The sequence below is a fragment of the Phodopus roborovskii genome, unplaced genomic scaffold, assembly GCF_943737965.1.
Source record: "Phodopus roborovskii unplaced genomic scaffold, PHOROB, whole genome shotgun sequence".
Taxonomy (NCBI): domain Eukaryota; kingdom Metazoa; phylum Chordata; class Mammalia; order Rodentia; family Cricetidae; genus Phodopus; species Phodopus roborovskii.
This window is the reverse complement of record NW_026126514.1, coordinates 3194878-3219292: the sequence shown is the minus strand read 5'-3', so window position 1 is coordinate 3219292 and position 24415 is coordinate 3194878. Positions and strand designations below refer to the sequence as shown.

The following is a 24415-nucleotide window of genomic DNA, read 5'->3' as shown; positions in this document are numbered from 1 at the left end:
GGAGGAAGGGGGATGCATGGTACTGAACAGAGGTAAAGACTCAGATGGCAGAATGTAGCTTATTAGAAATGGGTTAATTTAAGTTTTTAAGAGCTAGCTGGGAACAAGCCTAAGCTAAGGCCAAATTTTGATACTTAATAAGTTTCTGTGTCCTTATTTTGTAGCTGGTGGTCCAAAGAAAGCCCTGTTACACAGCAGGAAGAGAGAAAGATACTGTGCCTGGCATAGGTTTTTGAAACCTCAAAGCCCACCTCTAGTGGGCCACACTACTCTAACAAGGCCATGCCTTCTACTCTCTCTCAAATAGTGCCACTCCCTGACAATCAAACATTCAAATATATGAGCCAAGGGGACCATCTTTATTCAAACTCCCACATTCTACTCCTTGACCCCTATAGGTTTATAGCCATATCATAATGCAAAAAAAAAATTGCATTTAGTCCAACTTTACAAATCCCATTGTTTTTCAGTCTCAAGACTGCTTCAAAGTCTTCAAAATCTAGTCTTTTCTGAGACTCAAGGAAAGCTCTTAACTGTAACCCCCTATGAAATTAAAATCTAAAGGCAAATCACATACTTCCAACACCTTATCATTCCAAAGTTAGGAAAGGGAGCACAGTGAGGAAATACTGGACCAAAGTAAGACCAAAATCCAGCTGGGCAAACTCCAAACTCTGCCTCTCTGTACCTGATGTCAAAGTCCTCTTCAGATCTCCACCTTCAGTTGGCTTTGTTGACGGCAACACACTTCCCTCTTTTGGGCTGGTTCACCTCCCCGTTATCTCCAACATCTTGTGGTCTCCAAAGCAATCCAGGCTTTACATTTATACTTCACACAATGGCCTCTCTGCACCTCCATGGAAGAACACCCCTGACACACACCTGGCCTCAGCAGCCTTCCTTAATTGAGGAAGGAGATTCCATAAGCCCTTTCTTGTTTTCTTGACTCTAAAGCTAAAACCACATGGCTTAGCCAAAACTGCCCCATTTTTCTGCTTGCTGAGACTGGAACTTGGTCTACTTGTTCAAATATATTTTCACCAGCTCTCTGTTTTTGATGATTGCCTCCACTGCTTAGGTTTTCTCTAATTCCTTTTCACTAATTGGATGTATAGCTGGGTGGGGTCTTGCCCTGAGTTCTCTACTCTCTTTATTCCGTCCAGCACCAGCCTTTTCTTTAAACTTTTTATCTCCTTGAGCACTAGACTTAGCTGCATTATACTTCCTGCTGCTCCTTTTCTCCTTAAACTATACATTTTGTATTGTTTCCTTGCTCAATTTTTGCTCCTTTTCATTAAAGATCTGAATAAGATTGGTAGTGGCACATGCCCTTAATCCCAGCAAAGGCAGCAGAAGGCAGATACCTGTGAGTTCAAGGCCAGCCTGGTCTACAGATCAAGTTTCAGGACAACAGAGGCTACACAGAGAAATTCTATCTAAAAATAATGGGAAAAAGGAAGGAAGGAAGAAAGGAAGGGAGAGAGAGGGGGAGAGAGGGAGGGAGGGAGGGAGGGAGGGAGGGAGGGAGGGAGGGAGGGAGGGAGGGAGGGAGGAAGAAGGTTGTCATCTACTAGGCTGTCGTGAAATCTCTTCCACCAATGCCATTAAAACCAAACTCTTCACTTCAGTCTCTGGCAGACTTTTTAGACAAAGGCACAAAGCAGCCACAGTCTTTGCCAAAATATTACAAAAATGGTCTCTAGACCACTTTCTAATATTCTTCCCCTCTGAAACTTCCTTGGAATACATTGATCAAGTGGGGGAGGAAGATGGGAGACAGCACAGAATCACATCTGTAAGAACTAGTCATTTGCACCCACATTACAGAGTTTAGAGCTCAGGCAAATGACCACACCTCTGAAAGAGGCTGGGAACATTCAGGTACATAAGACAATCACAGCCAACAGGCAGCATGGCTCAACTCAGAGAGTTTGCCAGCAGTGTAGCATCAGTCATGCAGTAACCCACACAAGAGTGCAGTGTCCAGGTATAATTCTATCTGCCCCCTTCCAGTGGCCCCCAGTGGCAGCTCAAGAAGAATAAGATGATGGTGCTGTTCGTCACAAAGCAGACCCCCAATATGGCCATTCTACTGACAGTGTCCTGAAATGACAGTTTGACCCAAGCCAGGCTGGGTCCTTACTGAGTCAACACAAGGGATGCTAGCAGGTAAACCTAAATTCAGCATTCCTTAAAAGTCTGAATGGGTTTCTGCTTATCAGAAAGGCCACTACTTCCTTATCTGCTCCCCCATCCATGGTCAACTCCCTGGAGCAAAGAGCTTCTGGCTCCTGACTAATGGAACACAACAGCCTGCAGTTGTTCTAAGTCCCAGGCTGATTCCCAGGCAGTTCTGACCAGCATGTCACCTCCCACCACTGACTTCCCAATAAAACTGACAAGGCTTTTCCCACCAGCTGCTATTCTCTACGCTCCGAGGCAGTGCCTTCCCACAATAAACTGTCCTTGTACTCATGGAGTGGTCTTGTTTGGCAGTTTCACTGCACTTTGCTAACAGGTATTACATATCCAAGGGCGCAGAACCTTAAAATATTCCCTTTTCACAGGATCCACTTTGTATCAACTTCACAGATATGACTTCCATGCATTTCCAGGCACAAATCAAAGTAAATACATGACTTTATATGTGTATGTATGCATATATATATATATATATATATATGCCACAAAAGAACATATTCAATATTATAAAATAACAAGATAAAGTAGTAAAATAATTGTTTTATACAGATCCGTGTTTATAGTGTTTCCCAGTTCTTACATGGTATTTTCCCATGAACATAAGACATGTTTCTAACTACACAAGATTAGAAGTCATCCCAGAGCCTGTTTTATCAGCATATTAGTACTTGTCTTAAGTAAAACCACCCAAGAAACATGATGTTCCTATGGAATAACTGTCTTTAGGCAGCACTGTAATCACGTGTGGTTCAGATTTTGAACTGTTAGCAGTCTAGTACAGAATATGTCTGGTTGAAGAAGAGTTAAGACTAAAGAAATGTATGGTACCCCAAGATGGCAATCAGCCAGCACCACTTCTACACATGAGATTTGGGGTGTTATTTTTCAAACTGTGAATACCAAAACCTCTTCTGCATGCCCCTCCCACAGGGCTTTAAGATCTCAATGTAAGTTTTGGAACAAACATTGGTGTCCTTGTCCTAGCAGAAACTGGCCTTGTGAGTAACTGCCACTCACACAGCAAGACTTAAGAAAAGCCAACCCCAAACTCATTGTGTCCATCTCAAGTCTGACCAGTTTCCTGAAACACCTGGGGGTTTCAGTCCACTGAGTTATAAACCAATGCATATTTTGGATGATTAGATGACTATCAGCCACCTCCAACCACTGATACCTACAAAGCAGTACATGCTGTGGGAAGAACAGTAAACTGGTGGGGAGGCACTGGGCAGCTGTTCTAGCTATAATTAGCCATGGGAAATGAGGTAGATTATTTATCTCTTTCAGATTCACCATTGTAAAATGAGCAATAAGCACGCATTGCTATTATAACTCAAGAAATAAATTGTGCCAAACAAGACAGCTTAGAATCCTAACATGGTAAAGGCAGAGGCAAAAGCCAAGACAGTAGAATGGAAAACAAAATTCTTCCTTTGTAAGCACTTCAAAACAAAGGTAGAATAAGTGCGGGGGGGGGGAGAGAATTTACAAAGCTAAGAGATAGAAGAGTAAGAAAGATGGAGGGAGAAAGGGGGCAGAGAAAAGAAGACAACTGGAAGGAAGGAAGGAAAGAACTAGAGAAAGAAGATGGGAAGAAACAAAAAAGGAAGACTGAAAAAAAAAAGGAAGAATGTACTTTGGGAACCCAAATCCTCTGCTCCCACCTAATGTATGTCCTTAGACAAAGTTTCTATCTCAACTTCAGATTTTCCCCTAAGAAATGAGGATAATAAGGACCTTGCAAGGTTATTATAAATACTGTCAATCACTCAATAAAAACTAGTTTTGTTTAAAAAAAATGACTCCTTACCTTTGTGAAAAGGAACTTAGAAAGGAAAATTTAGATGAGGAAGGAAGAAGGAACTAGAAACCAGAGGGTAATTTGAAAGAGAAGCTGACATGGAACTGCATGCCTCTGGAAGGATTATTCTTCAATGTATAGAAGAGGACATCTCCAGAGCCAGAAGTATACAAACTGCAGAGTGCTAGTGATGGTGATTAAGGCACCATCCCACTTGAGTTCCTATGGGAGTATCTCCAGGTACCTTAGCTTGATCTCATGATCAGTCAAGGCTGGAAGAGGGAATCCCAGGTAAGACAGTGGATAGTTTCACCACTGAAGCTTGCTAAAGGAAAAGAACTGAACTATTTCAAGGCAAGCTTTTTTCCTATGGAGGATAAGGTCTATAAAGGAACCCATTAGGCCATATTCTTCTCTGTTGGAAAGCAGGGGAGAAGAGCCGAGAATTGGAAGCCAAATGCAGGTGTCTCAAATGGGCACTACAGGGTAGAATGAAGCTACCTGGGAAGAGCGTAGAAACTGCAAGGGAAGTGCGTTCTTCACATACACCTGATCCAGAAGAGCCAGAGTGAAATGGGAAACTACCAGCAAAGGCCACACAACCCAATTCCTCGAATTCCAGAACCCCTCAGGGCATGGAGGCCGTGGAGATTAACCAATGACTCCCAGTCACCCTTCCCACCCACAACACTCAGTGAAGCCTACAAGAGCCATGGCGATCTGAAATTTCACCTTTCAACTCAGCCAGAATGTGTAAGTATCTTTTTATTGCTTGCTTCCTCTTATTTAATCTCCACTCCTGTGTATACATCTCGTGATAGTTTTGCTTCTCTTGGTATATGTTCAGTTAGGACTTTGATTTGTTGTGTGTGCGTATGTTCCTTCAACCAGCTGAAACAAGTCACTGTTTACTATAACTGACACTCATATATATTTCCTGTGGTGATTAGTCGTTTGTTTGTTTATCAACTTAACACAAGCTCTAGTCATCTGGGAAGACAGAACCTCAGCTGAGAAAATACCTATATCAAATTGGCCTGTAGGCAAGTTTGTAGGCATCATCTTGAGTAGTGATTGATGTGAGAGGACCCAGTCCATTGCAGGCAGTGCCACCCTTGGACAGGTGGTCTTGAGTTGTTAACAAAAGCAGGCTAAGGAGCAAGCCAGAAAGCAGTGCTGCTCTATAACCTCTGCAATAGTTCCTGCCTCCACACACCTTCTATGAGATTTTCCCTGACTTCCCTTTATGATGGACTGTAACAGTAAGATGAATAAACACTTTTCTCTGCCAATACAAGATGCTTTTGGTCATGGCGTTCCTCGTAGCAGTATACAAAGCAAACCAGGACAAGTCCTCTCTTATTTATACATCTTTTCTTCCTATCTCATCCATATTCCCTGTTCTTTTTACCTCTTAATTGGATTTTTTTATGGTTTAAATAATCTATAAAATCCATGGACCCTAACATTCTCCCACCTTTCCCCACCTAGAAACTTTACCCATCTCAGTTTTTCCCCTTTCAAAGTCCATCTAATCCTATCCTCATCCTCATCAACCTTAATTTATATTCGGTGCTAATATTAATAATTAAAAAATATACTCCATACAATTCCTGGTTGTTTATCTTCCAATAGTTATTGAAATTAGTTAGTATAATATTTGTACATTGATAATATTTCACATTTGTGGCTGTTCTCAGTTAACACCCTGGTTGGGAAATAATATAGGGACCCTGAGTCTAGATTGAGGAACTATTTTCTGAATACATACCTCAACTCTATCACATCTACGTGTCCAATTTGACATTGCAGGTACTTCAACTGAAAGAATATATATATATATATCGCTGACTTTTAAAAGTTCCAAGCAATGAAACAACCCCAGGTACATAAACCCCAATGCAGTAACATAAGAAATGTGAAAAACTAGGCAATATAATTCCTCCAAAATTATTAATTATGTAGTAATGCATCTAGTGAGAGTTAGATGAAATCCTAGAGAGCTCAGAAGAATTATTTTAAGTATGTGCAAAGAAATGAAAGAAGTTTTAAAGAAATACACTAACAAAGCATATTTTAAAAAAAAAGTGTGTGTGTGTGTTTGTGTGTGTGTGTGTGTGTGTGTGTGTTATCTCCAAGAAACACACAGTCAGGCAGTCAGGAGGCAGAGGCAGACAGATCGCTGTGAGTTTGAGGCTAGCCTGGTCTACAGAGCTAGTTCTTGGACAGGCTCCAAAACAGTACAGAAAACCCTATCTTGAAAAACCAAAAAAAAAAAAAAAAAAAAAAAAGAAAGAAAGAAAGAAAAGAAAAGAAAAGAAAAAGAAATACACTCCACCATCAATGTCAGATGTCATTTTGGGGTTAAAAGGATGTAGAAAGGTATTTCAATCAAACAAAAGAAACTAAAAACCAAATGGACAGAGCTATTCTACTATCTGACTATCTGACAAAACAAACCAAAGGTGATATAAATGGGGACATATCACGCTCATTAAAGGAAAAGTCCACCAGAAAGATGTTGTAATCCTAAACATATATGCATCAAACACTGAGTCACCCAATTTTATACAAGTACTGTTAGACCTAAAATTACAGACATATGCTAACACAGTGATAATTAGAGATTCCAATACTCTGCTTTCAGGAAGAGAAAAGTCATCTAGAAAAAAGATAGACAAACTCTACAATTAATGACATAATAAATCAGGCATAACTGATATCTATAGAGCATTTACCCAAACACTAAATAATACATATTCTTCTCAGCAGCCAAGGAAACTTTCTCCAAAATTAACCACAAGTTAGGACACAAAGAAAATCTCAACAAATATAGAAAAATCAAAGTCATATCCTGTGTTCTATTTTACCACAATGAAATAAAAGCTGGACACCAACAGCAATGGAAAGGACACAAGCTCATGGGAACCAAGCAACACCCTACTGAAAGACAACTGGGTCAAAGAAGAAATCAAAAGGGGGAATTCTTAATTCTTATAATTGAATGCAATAAAGCCACAACATACCAAAATATGTGCCACAAAATGACTATAGACAAAAGAGGAAAGTTTATATCATTATGTGCCTACATAAAAACATTTGAGAGACCTCATATTACTAACTTAATGATGTACCTGAAGTCTTTGGAAAAACCAGAATAATACCCCAAAAAAGGCAGATAGGGAAAGATAATTAAAATCAGGGCTAAAATTAATGAAATAGAAATAAACAAGACCAGTACAAAGAATCGATGTATCAAAGAGTTTTCTCCTTAAAAACTATTGGCAAACCTCTAATCAATTTAACCAGAACACAGAGAAAGAGAGAAAGCAGGGTGAAGGGATCCAAACTTAATAAATTAGCAATAAAAGTGAGGCATTGCATCAGACTCTAAGGAATCCCAGAGATTGTAATGACATTTAAAAACCTATTTCCACCAAATTGAAAAAATGGAAAGAAATGGATAAATTAACCAAAATTAAATAGAAGCAAAGTTATTAATTTAAGTAGACTTATAAGAACCAGAGATGGAAGAAGCAATTAAACAGCAAAAAGAAGGCCAAGGCTAGCACAGAATTAGACCAGAATATTAAAAGAGAACTACACCAATACTTCTCAAACTATTCCAAAAAAAAGAAAAAGAAAAAAGAAAAAAGAAAAGGAAGGAACGTTTCCCATTTGCGTTATGAAGCCAGTATTACTCTGACACCAAACCCGAACAAAAATCAAACAAAAGGAGGAGAGGGAGAGGAAGAGGAGGAAAGGGAAGAAAGAGATGGAAAGGAAGGGTAAAGAGGAAGAGAAGGCGGAAAGATGGAGGAGGAGGAAAATTTAGGCCAATATCTCTGATGAATATAGAACATTCTTTTTTTTTGTTTTTGTTGTTGTTTTTTTGGGGGGGTTGTTTTTTTGAAACAGGATTTCTCTATGTAGCCCTAGCTGTCCCAGACTCACTCTATAGACCAGACTCTCCTCAAACTCAGATATCTACCTACCTCTGCCTCCAAAGTACTGGGATTAGAGGCATGTGCCACCACCATGCTGCCGCAAAAATTCTTAATAAACAATTTGCAAACTAAATTCAAGAGCATATTAAAAATATTATCCACTATTGTTGTAAGACGCCATGACCAGGACAACTTATAAAATAAAGCATTTAATTTGGGGTTCATAGTTCCAGAAAGTTAGAGTCCCTGACCATCATGGTTGAGAGCATGCAGCAGGCAGGCGTGGTGCTGGAGCAATGGCTGGGAGCTTACATTTTGATGCATAAACACAAGGCAAGGAGAACTAACTGGGAATGGTATGTGGGCCTTCGAAATCTCAAAACCTACCCCCAGTCACATACCTCCTCCAAGGCCATACCTCTTAATTCTTTCCAAACAGTTCCAACTGGGAACTAAGTATCAAATATATGAGCCTATAAAAACCATTCTTATTCAAACCATCGTGGCACTGATGATTTTATTTGCAGCATAAGATGTCTAGTTGGGACATTGTTTCCTCCTATTACTTTGCAACTCCTTTTAGATTCCTTCCATATATGTACTATTGTAGGAAGCTTCTTTTTTTTTTTTTTTTTTTTTTTTTTTTTTTTTTTGCATATAGAGTATTTTTTATTTAATTTTATATAACAAAGTCCAATTAAATGAAAACAAACATTTATACACAATATTTGGGAATTTGGGCGTCGTTCTTTCCAAACTACTTCCTGCTGGTAAGGGGCGCTGTCTTGGGGGATTCGAAGAAGATTCAGATATCCTAGCTGTAGTCTGTAGGGCTGTTTTGTCCAGCTGTTTGGAATGTAGGATCAGCTTGTACTCTGTTTCAGGCGGTCTGGTGTGATCAAACCACATTAGTCTGGAAGGAATCCACATCTTTTCATTTTCTGTGGAAACAAAAATAGAAATACTTTTCCCCAGTAACTTGTTCTTCAACTTAAATTTTGGAGTCAAAGCGTTTTTTTTTTTTTTTTTTTTTTTTTTATTATTATTATTATTTTACATGTCGATCCCAGTTCCCTCTCCCTCCCTCCCTCCCTCCCCCCTGTAGGAAGCTTCTATAGTGGTAGGTTTCCATGTGGTTTTGTGTTAGTTGTCCCTCCCATAGTCCTTTCTTTACACTCCTTTCCCATCCCTCTCCCCTGATTAATACTCTAGTTTCCCCCTTTTTTCTCCATACCCCCATATTCTTTTACCTAAGTGGGACATTTATATCAACACCTTGACTCAGGGAACATCACAGAAGAAGGGGAGAAAAAAGGTAAGGACCAGAGGATGGGAGGGATGCTCTGCAATGCTGTTCTGGGTGTGATATGGCCACTGCCCAAGAGCAAAGTCAGTATTCCAGTCTGAATGTAAGAAGGGGTCATGAAACTGAGGAACTATTGGTTACTGGTGGCTGCTAAAGGACAGAGTCAGTTTTTGGAAGTATGATCATTGATAGGTTATTCATACCCTGCTAGGTGGCCCCACACTGGTATTCACACAGCATCACTTATTAGACTCAGTGGAGTGTGTGTGTGTGTGTGTGTGTGTGTGTGTGTGTGTGTGTGTGTGTGTGTGTAAGTGATAAGAGAATTGTTAGAGGAGGCCGGGGTGGGGTAGAGGATATGAACAAGATACATTGTAAACACAAATGAAATTGTCAAATAAAAGTATTCCGGCAAAAGATTGAGAATCCAAAAATAAGTAACTGGCATGTAAATAACTGAGCTACTTTGTTAACCATGTAAAGTACATGTGGTTAATATACATGAATGATCATGCATGTTTTGTGACTAGAACAGGAACTTTTGAAATTCTCTGCTAAGGGTGACATATATGTACTGCCCTCACTTGCCTTCTTCATTCGACTCATGTGGGATGTCCTGTGTGCTGCAATTATGCATTGCTTCTATTGGTTGATGAATAAAGCTGTTTCAGCCAATGGCCAAGAAAAATATAGCAAGGCAGGAAATCCAAACAAAGATGCTGAGAGAAGGCAGGCAGAGTCAGGGAGACACCATGTAGCTGCCAGGGAAGCAAGATGTGAGGTAACAAGCCAAGAGCTTCAAGGTAAAATATAGAATGTTAGAAATGGGTTAATTTAAAGATAGAGCTAGCCAGTAAGAAGCCTGAGACATTAGAAAAACAATTATAGTTTAAATAGTAGCCTCTGAGTAATCATTTCATTAGCAGCAGCCGGGACCCGGTGGGCAGGAAATAAACTGGTCTAATGGAACCAGGTGAGACAGAGAAAAACCTTCCAACCACATTTGACATGAGCAAAGTGAAGAATCTGTAAGATGAGGCTGGAGGAGGTGAAATAAGTCTCTCAGAGCATTCAGTCTGAAGGGAGTGACTCCATATTAACTTATGAGAACATTGATCTTCAGATAGAGATAAAAATACTTAATTTCCATCTGGGATCCTAGGCTCTTCTCCTCATCTCTGTGGTGACTGAATGGGGAAGACCCCTGCAGGCTCATCGTATATTTGATTATTTGATACTGGTCTCCAGTTGGTGAAACTGTTTGGGGAGGATTAGGAAGTATGGCCTTGTTGGAGGAGGTGTGTCACTGTGTGCAGGCTTTGAGGTTTCTTAGCTCGCTCTGCCTTGTGCTTTTACTGCTCCAGTGTCTGTCTGCTGCCATGCCCCCTGCCATAATGGGCATGAGCTCCCACCCTCTACAACCATGAGCCCCAAATGAAACACTTTCTTTAATAAATTGTCTGGGTCATGGTGTCTTATTACAATAGGAAAGTAACTAAGACAGCTCTCCCTGAAGCAGTCTTGAACATATACTCTATGTTACAGAGAAGTAGAGATTTTAATACGCAAACTTTAAAAAAATCAAATATTTACTATTGAAAACTCCATGGCCACTTTGATTACACAGCACACTTGTAATACACCTTTCTTGCTGCTGTATATCTCCCTCCATGTGTAACATGGACTTGTCAATCCCAGTGCAGTGCACTACCCCTGAAAATATGGGTGCTGTTGCTATAGTTCCAGAAGGTTCAAAGCCATACAAGAGTACACCCGTGCTCTTTTTTTTTTTTTTTTAACTAATGATTAGTTCATGCAGCAGTAAGAGGACATGGGTCTTTGCAAAGATGCCATCGTGTGGCTGCTCTACTAGTACATTCATGTGCAGTGAAGTTTTAAACATAGATTCATATTCCAAAAGAAAACAGTTAACAAAGAGCTACCGTACTCAAGGCTTGACAATTAACCATATATAGAGAGACATCTTTTCCAAAAAAGGAGAAATCCAACAGAGAAAACATGTTTATCTTGTTGCAGATATACAAACATATTAGAACACTCATCCAAGCAGGTACAGACAAAATTTAGTCCAGTCAACAAAGCACACCATGATAACAACACACTATGGAGTAACGTTCCTAATGGAGTAACTGAAAGTGGCTACAACACACCAGGAAAATCTTCACTTACCACTGCTTATTAATGTGAGGGTGAGTGACAGCAACCTGTCCTTAGAACAAACGAATCATACACCTTTTCTTACAGGCCCGGTGAGCTCTCCACGAGGCAACACTTGTCTGCTCTGAACAATAGGAAACCAGAGGTCACAGGGAAGGTTCCATTGGCTGTATCCCAAGAAAGGAAGCAGCTTTCCTCAGAGCAGCTTGAGTCATCAGCCCAGGGAAGAGAAAGTGTGGGCTTCCTCCTGCTGAGCAGTGGACACTTAAGAGCTGCGTTCCCAAGAGCTGTGGGGCAGAACCCTCACAGAGTGAAATTTGTCGTCTCTAGCTCCTCATGATGTCATCGAGGTCTTGAAACTTCCCTTGACCCTCCCAGGAACAGATTTCCTGATTCCAGATGCCTGATCTTGCCAAGTTCACTATTTGGCAGGAATGGACCTGAGCTGAGGAATGGAAAAGTACAATGATGTGGGGTGGCAGTTTTGAGACAGTTGTCTCACAGACTCAGGTAGTGGCAGGTCAGGGAGGATAAAGTACCCTAACAGAAGCCAAGGAAACACTGGATAAAAAGGACAAAGCTAGGTGGCCAGGAACCACAAAACACCACTAGTCATCCAACTGTGAGTTTTGGAATGACTACCAAGCAATGTTAGTAATGGGGCAAATGTTGCTATGACAAAATATCTGACAAGAACACTTCTAGGAGGGATATTTCACAGGCATCCATGCACTATGGAAGGAAGAGAGTAGCAAGGGAGAGGAGTTCATGTCATAGCAGCCAGGGAGGACACACACACACACAGAGAGAGAGAGAGAGAGAGAGAGAGAGAGAGAGAGAGAGAGAGAGATGGTCCAACCCCAAGGAGTCTGTCAAAACAGAGTTGGCATTTTTCAAGAGTTCAAATACAAAGTGTATGATACCAAAATTAACATTAGCCTTACATATCTCCAAGATATAATGGCAGAGATTAAGTAGTCACATTCTGTAAGGGAGGGCCAGAAAGAATACAGGGAAGAACTGAATGAAAGCAAGACCAAACCTCAGCAGGACTAGCACTAAGTCCTATGGTTCCTTATCACCCTTATCACGCTGGAGGGGGGGAGGGGTCCTCACTCCAGCAGTCTTAATTGCAGCCAGCATGGCTTTTCTTTCAGACTGTGCCTTGACATGCCTCAGTTTATGTCCCATGCTCCTGTCACTTCCAACATCCCAGAGTGTCCACTGCAGCTTCACCTCTGAAGTGGAAGTTTCTCCCTCTTGTGGGCTTCCTTCACTCTGACCATGCCACACATTGCTGGTGTCTCAGACTTTCCTTTGAAATCTGGGCACAAACTCAGTCCAGTTCTATTGCTGCTGCCCTTGCCAGTGAGCATGCAACTCCAGCCTTTTAAGGTGGATTCACACCAATGACTCTCCTCAGGGTCCCCTTCGGCCTTGGATCAGGACTACATCTTTAGTGCCCTAAGGCCTCCAGTTTCTTGATGGAAGAGATGATCAGTTCTCTGGCTTTCTGACTAACAGATGCCCATTGTTGAACTTTCCAGCCCCCACTACTCTAAACCTGTTAATAAGCATCTTTCTATAATTTCATATAATGTAAGTTATATAATGATAGATACCCCACTCCTTTGGAAAACATTAATGCAGTGATAGCCCTAAAATGGACCCAGTGGCAATCCACCAAGCATTTTGTAAGCTCTGGAGTTGTATTTAAACAGTATTTGCTATATTTGTTCCTATTATGGAAGGGTAATGCTCACATTCAGATATTTGAAGAAATATATTTTATCTTATTTATCATTTTAAGCTTTTAATGTTGTAAATGGGTTCCCCATTGAATGTTGGAGCATATTTTAGCTGTGTTAAATATATTCCATAAAGATTCTAGGCCAACCAATCAATAGGAGGGGGAAAAACACTTTAAAATTGTGTCTCTCCAAGAGATGTTATTTCCTATTACTGAAGAAAACGTCAGATATCCTGACACATTGATACTGAGTCTATAAATATCCAAGGCTATTCCAAGCAATACGGAATCAGTTCTTTTCTTTTTATTAATGTTTTACTTTGTTTAGATGTATGTGCCTGACAGTGTGTATTACATCAATGAGTCCAGGCGCTCATGCCCAAGGAGGTTAGAGTAGGGCATCAGGTCCCCTGGAACTGGAAGTAACAGGCAATTATGAGATGCCTGGTGTGGGTACTGGAACTAAACCCAGGCCTCTGCAAGAACAGCAAATGCCCTTAACCACTGATCCATCTTTCCAGTCTCTAAGAAATCAGTCCTTAATATTAGTTAAATGACATAAAAAGGGCCTTGAAAACAAAAATAAAGCGCATTCCAAATATTATTCACATTTCTTCCTGCTATATACACAAAACCATATTTTGGGGATCTTTGGGATAAAGATTTGGCCTGTCACTTCAATCATAAGCAGCTCAGAGACATGGAGGTCCAGCCCCAAAGATAAGATACCATGCTGTGCACAAGACCTGAGCATGATCAAGCTGGTAAACATTCTAGCATGAATGGACAGGGCCCCATGAAGCTCCATCTCAACAGAAGAGCTATTGACCATTGACAGCTGCTGCGGATAAGTTGTCAGTTTTCTTTAAGGATGTGGCCCCTGAGAGGCTGCCTACGCTCCAGGAGATGGTCCTACATCCATGAGCATACAGGCAGCATGAAGTAGACCCAATGGATTTTAAATATTTTTTAAGAGTAAACAAAGGGCTGAAGAGTTGATTCAGTGGTTAAAAGCAATGGTTATTCTTCCAGAGAACTCATGCTTGGTTCCCAGCATCCATGTGGCTGCTCACAACTGTCTACAATTCCAGTTCCAGGAGGTATGATGCCCTCTTCTGGGCTCTGTAGATAGTGCTGGCAAAACACCCAGACATAAAATACAATTATATAAATCTTATTTTTTAAAAGAGACAGAAAGGCTGGAGAGCTGGCTCAATCCATAAGAAGTTCTACTGCTCTTTCAAGGATTCAAGTTCTGTTCCCAACACCCACATCAGGAAACTCACAACTGGAACTCCAGCTCCAGGGGAGCAGAGACCTCTGTCCTCCACAGGCACCTGCACCGCCATGTACAAACACATATTCAGACATGCACCTACATATAGTTAAAGGAAGTCCTAAAAATAAAAATTAAACAATGAACACATTAAATTGGGAGGGGAATTGGGAATGATAAAGAAGGAATTCTATGCATGTATGAAATTCCCAAACAAAAGAAAGAAAAACAGATGCCACGTTACATGATGTAATACTAGTAGCAGGCAATTTCCTTGAGGAAATTTCCTTACATGGTGAAAGTATTTCTCTCCTTAAAGATATGGGTACTTGAATTCTTTTTTAGATGAATGGAGCCTTTGATTTTTGTTTTGTTTTGTTTTTTGTTTCTTTAATAGATCTGGGGAATGTCTACTAATTTTTCTTAGGGAAAACGGTGAGAAAATCTAAGAAAAGATGTTCAAATTTAAAACAAAAACATAAACGTTATTAATTTGGGTAGAGGTAATTTTTATTTTGAGATGAATTTAAGTGGTGTGTGTGTGTGTGTGTGTGTGTGTGTGTGTGTGTGTGTGTGTGTGTTCATATGGGTGTATACCATGAGAGAGAGCACTGTATCGTGGAATATAGTGTACAAATTCAGCTAGACTGACTGGCTAGCAAATTCTGTGTTCTCGTTGTCTCCTTCCCAGTGCTGGGATTCCAGACACAGACCACCACACTCAACTTTTTCATAAGGTTCTTGGGGATCCAAACTCAGGCTTTTGTGCTTAATCAGCAAGGACTGGACCACCTCTCTAGCTCTTGAGTTTATAGAGACTCTTTTCTTTTGGGAAGGGGGACTATGAATTGAGGATATGTTCTATTAAAAGGAATATGTAGTCACATTTGTTGAATGGAACAGAGACTTAAGAAAGCAAACAGGGATTGAAATAGCCAACCTTAGAAGATAAGTAGAGGAATTTCCTCTCTGCCTGGGCCTTGTGCAGACATGCTTAGATTTTTATAAATCTAAGGTATAGCCAGGTCCACTCCAGGATTATCCTCTAACCTCTGTCACATAGAAGCATGCATAGCACTAAACATGCTGTACTAGAAGAAGTTCCCAGATCTATATCCACATACACTGATGCAGTCACACTATGGCCCTCTTCCCTAGATTCCTATGCTGAAGCCCTAATCCTTAATATTTGGAGATAGGATCTAAAAAAATAAATAAATAAATAACTGAGGCCAATGAAGTTGTAAGAGTGGGACTCAAAGCAAACAGTACTAGTGTTATTGAAAGAGAGAGAGAGGGAAAGAGAGAGAGAGATCCTGTCCTTTTTAACATTAAGAATACAATGAGAAGTTGAGCATCTGAAAGTCAAGAATTCATCAGATTCAGTTGTTCAGAACATTAATTTTGGATTTTCTAACCCTTAAAACTTAAAGACTATAAATTTCTGTTGTTTTAAATCATCTAGTCATTGGTATTTTATTATAGCAACCCAAAAGACTGGAAATTTGCTTTAATAAGATTAAACCTGTTTGTAATCCTCAGAGATAATTCAAGTAACATTAAACCAAAGGTTTGTGTAGTGAACTACAGTATAACACTGTAAATGCCTATTATCTCTCTCTCTAGCATCTAATTCCAAAACTTCTAAGGAATCCAAAGTTCCTTCTGGGAAGAGGGATCTAAAATTTTCTGTGGGAGAAAAAACACCCTTTCCCATTCTCTGGTCATATGGTTTTAATGGAACTAAACCCACATGTACAGGGGACCTCTGGCTGACTTAAAATGATAGCACTTCCCATCGCTGTGGCTACACTGATTAGTTCCAGAATGACACATAACCTAACCACAGTCAAGGAAACATGTTTACTCTTCCTCTGGAATTGTTACTGCAAAGATGAAGCCACAAGTCTGATGGCCAGATGGAGTAAACAGGAAGATTGCACTGGTGGTCTATGAGCACTGAATTGGACCAATTCAGCCTGACTGTGTATTTTCAGACAAACCAGTAAATGCTCATCTTGCCTAAGGCACTTGGAGATGGTTTTTCTGCCATTGGTAATTTGAAGAATTGTAGAGGGCATGGGATTTGATTGCCCAGTCTTCTACTTTCTTCCAGGTTGAAGCGGGCTGAAACAGAAGCAATGGGTTTCCTGCCTTACAACTCTTGCCAGGGGCTGCTGAGTTGTCTGTGATAGGTTCCACAGCCGTCCTTTCAGTCATGCATATCATAGGAAGAGTGATACGGAGCATCCTATAAGGGCTCCAGCTTATGGGCTTCCCTCCCTGTTCTTGTTTCCTATGGCATGAAGGCAAATCTTCAATAAGAGACAGATAAGCAAATCCCAGGGCTTGAAACACAAGAATTATTGCAATAACATACATCATCCATTTTTGTTTCCTGACCCACTATTCCTGACCCATTGTTATCATAGCTACTCAAAACAAAGAAATAGGTATTTCAGGCCCAGATGGAATTACACAAATGGATTGCACAGACCCTGAGGGCAGACAGGAGGTTCCAGTTCCTCCCATTCCTTAGAGATGAAGGCTAAGTGTCCATTGCCTTTCCCTTCAGGTCACCACAACAAATCTCTCACACTTAGCCTTTTCCTTATGGTCATAGGATTCTGTGCACAGGATTATGTTTCTTCCAAATTCATATGTTGAAAGCCTAGCCCCCAAAATAACTGTATTTGAAGTCAGAAACCATGAGATTACATAACAAACCATAACAAAGATTAAGGAATATAAGGGTAGAGCCCTAACCAAATGGGACTTAGAATTTTCTAAAAGAGGGAGAGACACTGGGACCATATGAGAACACCAGGAGAAGTTAGAAAGAGGCTACCTCACCAGAAACCAAGCTAGTTAGTGCAGTGATTTGAAAGAGAATGGCCCCCAGAGGTTCACATATTTGAATGCTTAGTTATCAGAGAGTGGCACTACTTGAGAGTGATTGAAAGGTGTGGCCACATTGGAGGAACTGTTGCTGCAGGTGGGATTTTGAGTTTCAAAAGCCCAAGCCATTCCCAGTCTCTTTCTCCCTTGCTGTCCACTGATCCAGATGTAGAACACTGGGCTATCTCTCCAGCACTATGTCTGCCTGCATGCTCCAACACTGAGAATGAACTAAACCTCTGAACTGTAGGCCAGTTGCAATTAAATGATATGTTTTATAAGAGTTGTCATGGTCATGGTGTTTCCTATACAATAGATTGCTGACTAAGCATCTTAATCATGGGTGGAATTTTATCTTCAAAACTGTGGCAAGTTTTAAATTTAAATGTTTAAACCACCCTCTTCAGTATTTTGTAATAGCAGGCAGAGGTAACTCATACATAGGAGGTAATAGTTACCTACAGGCAATGAGAGTAATTGGTATAATGTTTTTTTTTTTTTTTTTTTTTTTGCATATAGAGTATTTTTTATTTAATTTTATATAACAAAGTCCAATTAAATGAAAACAAACATTTATACACAATATTTGGGAATTTGGGCGTCGTTCTTTCCAAACTACTTCCTGCTGGTAAGGGGCGCTGTCTTGGGGGATTCGAAGAAGATTCAGATATCCTAGCTGTAGTCTGTAGGGCTGTTTTGTCCAGCTGTTTGGAATGTAGGATCAGCTTGTACTCTGTTTCAGGCGGTCTGGTGTGATCAAACCACATTAGTCTGGAAGGAATCCACATCTTTTCATTTTCTGTGGAAACAAAAATAGAAATACTTTTCCCCAGTAACTTGTTCTTCAACTTAAATTTTGGAGTCAAAGCGTTTTTTTTTTTTTTTTTTTTTTTTTTTATTATTATTATTTTACATGTCGATCCCAGTTCCCTCTCCCTCCCTCCCTCCCTCCCCCCCAAGCCCTCCCTCCCTCCTTCCCTCCCTTTTGCCCTCTCTACCCTCTCCCATGCACTCTAAACACCCTCCCCTCCCAACCCCCCACCACAATACAATATGTAGGGGAATGCCATCCAGTTGGGGTCATGTAGATCTGACAGGTCCTGTGAAGTAGGGACTAGGGCTTCTCTCCTATCTCTAGAATAAGGCAGTTATCCCTCCATGGGGGATATGTTTGCAAAGTCCTTTTGTGCACCAGGGATACATCCTGGCTCCACTGTCTGAGGTCTCTTAGACTGCTCAAACCTTCTGGCTGAGACCCATATTCAGGGGAGTCCGAGTCAGACCTCTGTTGGCTTCCCAGCTATCAGTCTAGTGGCCCTTAGCTCCTCCTTGTTCAGGTAAGCTGTCTCTATGTACTTCTACCGCATGGTCTTGTCCTCTCCATCTGCTTCTGGGTTCTAGTTTGACTCAGTGTTTATGTATGGGTGTTTGCTCCTGTTTTCAACAGGCATTAGTTGAGGACTCCATGGAGAAGTTAGTTGTTGATCTCACTCTCCGGGAAGGGCATTTATGATAGCCTTTCCACGGAAGCTGAGATTGTTAGTTGGGAGCAGTCTTGTAGTTCCCTCGACCTTTCTTTGTGTTCAACTTTATCTTCAAACCAATATTGGCTCCCTCTTTTATGTTCTCTCTCTCTGTCTCTGTCTCTCTCTCTCTTTCCTATTTTCCATTCCTAACCAGGCTCAATCCTCCTAGTCACACATGCCTTCCTCTCCTCCCTCTCATTTTCTCCTACTTCTCTCTCCATTAGCTGTCCTCCCCCCACTATACCTGAGGTCTGGGGGACTTGTCCCTTCCCAGTTCTGTGAGGGACTTTATATGAATCTCTTAGAATACAACTTGTATCCTAGTTCCTCTGGTGATGTGAATTATAGGCTGGTGATCATTTGATCTAGGTCTAAAATCCATATATGAGTGAGTACATACTGTGTTCCTCTTTTTGTGACTGGGTTACCTCATTCAGGATGGTTTCTTCAAGTGCCATCCACTTGCCTGCGAATTTCAAGATACCATTATTTTTTTCTGCAGAGTAGTATTCCATTGTGTAGATGTGCCACATCTTCATTAACCATTCTTCAATTGAAGGGCATCTAGGTTGCTTCCAGGTTCTTGCTATTACAAATAGTGCTGCTATGAACATAGTTGAACAGATGTCTTTGTTGCATTGATGTGAATCCTTTGGGTATATGCCTAAGAGGGGGATTGCCGGGTCCTGTGGTAAACTAATTCCCATTTTCCTGAGGAACCGCCATACTGATCTCCAAAGTGGCTGTATGAGTTTGCACTCCCACCAGCAGTGGAGGAGTGTTCCACTGAGAGTAATTGGTATAATGTTAAAAAAAAAAAAAAAAAAAAAAAAAAAAAAAACTAATGTAATAGCCATTGCACTGAAAAAAAACTAATAAAGTATTTTCAATGGACATTAACAACCCTGGTTTATTTTTTTCACACATAAGAGATAGTCAGCAGGCCATCCAGGTGATAAGTCACCACTGACAGACAGAAAGTAGAATTGCTGACTCAGAACAATGATTTCAAGATTTGGTTACAAAATACCCTCAAAGAGCTAGAGAGATGCTCAGCCATTAAAGACTGAGCTCACAACCAAAATGCCCTCAAAGGTTCACTTGTTAAAAGGTTGGATATCCATTGATGGGTTTGGGGGGGAAATAACTAAATTGTGAGGGGTTTTGCTTCAGCAGTGAATTGGATCATCTACTGAGAGATTCGTAATTTGAAAATACTATCGGGAAGTAAAAACTAGGGAGTAGGGCCTACTTGGAAGAAACAAATCCCTCTGGACATCAAGTTATGTCTGAGCTTCACACGCACACCATGACACGCATATTTCACACACAGACAGTCAGATAAAATGAATCAATTTTTTAAAAACCGGATACTCCAGGATGGAGCCTTTGCTTCCTGCCTGGCTACAAGTTTGCATATGCTGCTATCATAGAAATGTCATTTGCTTCACTTGTATGTTTTATATCAAATGGTATTTTCTGTACCAGGCTTTTTCTTTCCGGCCACCAAGCAGCTTCCAAATCATGACACAGAGACTTACTAGTTTTGAATGTTCAGCCTAGCTTAGGCTCATTTCCAGCTAGTTCTTTTAACTTAGATCAGCCTGTTCCTCTTCATGAACTTTTGGCCTCGGAGCTTTCCGCTTTTCTTTCCTTCTGTGTATCTTACTTGCACTGCCTGCTGGCTGGCAGCTGCATCGCTTCTTGTGCCATTCAGTCTCTCTCCTCTCTTCCTCGCCTCTCATTCCCTTTTCTCCCCTCAAGCCTAGATTTCTCCTCCTGGCAGCCCTGCCTGTCCCTCCTGCCTAGCTATTGGCAACTCGGCTTTTTATTAGACCAATCAAATACCCTAGACAGGCAAGGTGAAACAGATGCGACACAGCTTCATACAACTCAACACACATCCTCACATCGTTAAACAAATGCAGCATAAACAAAAGTAACACACCATTGCACATTAAAGTGATAATCGCAGCATAAACAAATGTAACACATCTTTGCCCAGATAAAGCAATATTCCACAGCAATTTTCTTTTTTAATAGTGATGTATTTTTTATTAAAACTTTATTATAAAAAACTTATAAATAAAAAAATACCACATATGGGGCTGGAGAAATGGCTCAATGGTTAAGAACTCTGGCTGTTATTCCAGAGGTCCTGAGTTCAATTCCCAGCAACCACATGGCAGCTCACAAGCATCTGTAATGAGATCTGGTGTCCTCTTCTGGCCTGCAAGCATACATGCAGGCAGAATACTGTATACACAATAAATAAATAAATCTTTAAAAAAAAATACCACATAGTGAAATTAACCAGACCCAAATTCTATACATCCCAGTGAACGTCCATACAGTTAGAATAACCTTTCTGAAGCTGTGGGGCTTCATATTGGCTTTTGTGCTTTCACTTTCAAATATATTGTTATGCATTCATATTTCACAAAGAAAAAAATCAATGGTTGGGTTAAAACTAGGAAAACAACTAATCTCTTATCCTTCTATGACTAATGCCCATTATCTTCATTTATTCCTTTCTGATCACCTAATATTTATCCTTTATTTTTCTCCTTTCTACATGTTACATTATGTCCACAAGTACAATTATTTATATGTATACATATATACACATACTATATGTTGTGAACCATATGAGGGAGAATATAACAATTTTTTTCTGTGATTGTGTGCCCTTGCTTAATATTATACATTGTAAATCCATCCTTTTTATTTTGCAAGTCTTTTTTTTTTTTTTTTTTTTTTTTTTTTTTTTTTTTTGGACAGGTGCAGTGAACTTTATTGATGGTACTCAAGAGAGCAGGGCTCCCTAAGCCCCTTCATTCTGGGGGTCTGGGATGGAAACTGTGAGGGAGATTAGTGTCGGGGGTTGTTGGACAGGGACTGCTCAGCAGCCAGGGCCTCTCTCTTGCTCATGTCCTTGCTGGGGGTGGATGGTCCAGGATGGGCTCTTACTCCTTGGAGGCCATGTAGGCCATGAGGTCCACCACCCTGTTGCTGTAGCCGAATTCATTGTCATACCAGGAAATGAGCTTTACGAAGTTGTCATTGAGAGCGATGCCAGCCCCAGCGTCAAAGGTGGAAGAGTGGGAGTCACTGTTGAAGTCGCAGGAGACAACCTGGTCCTCGGTGTAGCCCAGGATGCCCTTCAGTGGGCCCTCGGATGCCTGCTTCACCACCTTCTTGATTTCGTCATACTTGGCAGCTTTCTCCAGGCGGCATGTCAGATCCACGACGGACACATTGGGGGTAGGAACGCGGAAGGCCATGCCAGTGAGCTTCCCATTCAGCTCTGGGATGACCTTGCCCACAGCTTTGGCAGCACCAGTGGATGCAGGGATGATGTTCTGGGCAGCCCCACGTCCATCACGCCACAGCTTCCCGGAGGGGCCATCCACAGTCTTCTGGGTGGCAGTGATGGCATGGACTGTGGTCATGAGTCTTTCCACAATGCCAAAGTTGTCATGGATGACCTTGGCCAAGGGGGCTAAGCAATTGGTAGTGCAGGAAGCGTTGCTGACAATCTTGAGGGAGTTGTCATATTTCTCATGGTTCACACCTATCACAAACATGGGGGCATCAGCAGAAGGGGCGAAGATGATGACCCTCTTGGCCCCACCCTTCAAGTGGGCCCCAGCCTTCTCCATGGTGGTGAAGACACCAGTAGATTCCACAACATACTCGGCACCAGCATCACCCCATTTGATGTTGGCGGGATCTCGCTCCTGGAAGATGGTGATAGCCTTCCCGTTGATGACAAGCTTCCCATTCTCAGCCTTGACTGTGCCCTTGAACTTGCCGTGGGTGGAGCCATACTGGAACATATAGACCATGTAGTTGAGGTCAATGAAGGAGTCATTGATGGCAACAATGTCCACTTTGCCAGAATTGATGGCAGCCCTGGTAACCAGGCATCCAATACGGCCAAATCCGTTCACTCCGACCTTCACCATTGTGTCTCAGAAACGAGGCTGGCAATGCACGAAAAGATACGGCTGTCTCTAGAACAGGGAGGAGCAGAGAGCCTTTTGCAAGTCTTTTTGTTTCATCTTCCATGCTCATGCTATATATGTACCAGATTTTCATTATCCACTCCTCTGTTAATGGACAATAGGCTGGTTCCAGCTTCTTGCTATAGTGCATAGGGCAGTGATAACAAATAGATAAAAACGTTTCTATGGTAGAGTATGGAGTTCTCTGGGTCTGAAAGATGTTTTCATTTTGTGTTTCCCTGCTAATTCTTGAAGAAGTTCTGGACAAACCCACCACAGGTAAGCATTTCTCCTGCTAAAAAATCCTTGCCCACCCAACACTGATCACTCTAGCCCCTGATGATAAAAAGTAATGCTCACACTCCTCTGCTGTGACTTATAGACCAAAATAGTAGTCCTCAAGTTAAGGGCTGATAGAACTATTATTTTCATTCTCAAATCAAGCCTCTAACCTATACTTTTACATAAATGATGGAACTCAAAGACCCCAATCTCTCATGCCAAATCTTGCTCCCCCATATGGCAGAAAGGGCTGTTGCCACACAGGACAGCTGCTAAACTGTGGCTCAATCTGACACAGAGCACTGGCTGCCCAGAGGGTGTCACCTCCAAGATGTTCAGGCCTCCATCTCTCCCTTCCTCCTGCCTATTAGGCTTGGAAGCAGGCGTGCAGCATAATCACCCTGCATCTCCAGGGTCCCCGAGGACAGCCCCTCCTCAGGGTGGAGCGTCTGTCATATGGCTACCAGGCATCTGGTTTTAAGCAGGTTTTTGTTGAGGGGTGAGATGGTGCCAGGATTGTCCTGTTTTCCCTCCCTGTGGATTTTTTTAGTAAACGATGAGAGCAGATTGAGGCAGCAAAGACCTGAATCATATTAAGCTACAACTGATTGTTTGGAGCCATAATCTTAGCCCTCAGACGTTAGCGATCTCCTGAGTCGTCTTTAGAGTTCATATCCTTGTCCACGTATCTCTCACCATACGTATATTCACATTTTTGGCTTAGTTTTTTTTTTTTTTAAATTTACTCTCTCCATGTCCTTGTAGTTATGTCAAAACATCCCATACTTCAAACTCAGGTTGATGAATGCCAAGGCTTTCAACTATCTCGGAATAGGCTGGGCAATGCTATAGTCAAACGCGCTGTTTTCTCCTTTTGCCCCAGAAAGGGCTGGAACTAGAGACAATGGGAGACTGACAAGCATAAAAGTAGAAATCTGGATGAGAGTGATGCCATTCAATAAACAAACCAACAAAGAGAGAGAAGAGAGATAGAAGGAAGCCAGAAAATAGAGATACACGTGGCTGATACGACAATCAATTAACCAAACCTTACAAGGTAACTCCAGGTATGTTTAATCGCCATAATAGCCCTAAAACAGAGACAGCCCTCCATTTCAAGAAGGTAACTTCCCTGGTATTATGTAGTTGATACTAAGTATGACACAAGACCTAGGTTCACACTTACTGTTTAACACCCTCTTTTAAATACCTTGCTCTGCCTCTCTAAAATGCAACTGTTGT

At 41.2% G+C, this 24415-nt stretch overlaps 1 protein-coding gene across 1 annotated transcript; it reads right to left on the bottom strand.

Moving 5' to 3' along the window:
- Positions 1-21662: 21662 nt before the first annotated feature.
- LOC127230583 (glyceraldehyde-3-phosphate dehydrogenase) lies at positions 21663-22876 on the bottom strand. Its single transcript, XM_051195830.1, has one exon. It carries the CDS (start codon positions 22850-22852, stop codon positions 21851-21853), a length of 1002 nt encoding a protein of 333 aa, XP_051051787.1. The 5' UTR covers positions 22853-22876; the 3' UTR covers positions 21663-21850.
- Between the last annotated feature and the right edge of the window lie 1539 nt (positions 22877-24415).

What these genes read in the sequence shown, in the direction of transcription:
- LOC127230583 (XM_051195830.1), bottom strand. Translation starts at nt 22,852, where the DNA reads ATGGTGAAGGTCGGAGTGAACGGATTTGGCCGTATTGGATGCCTGGTT.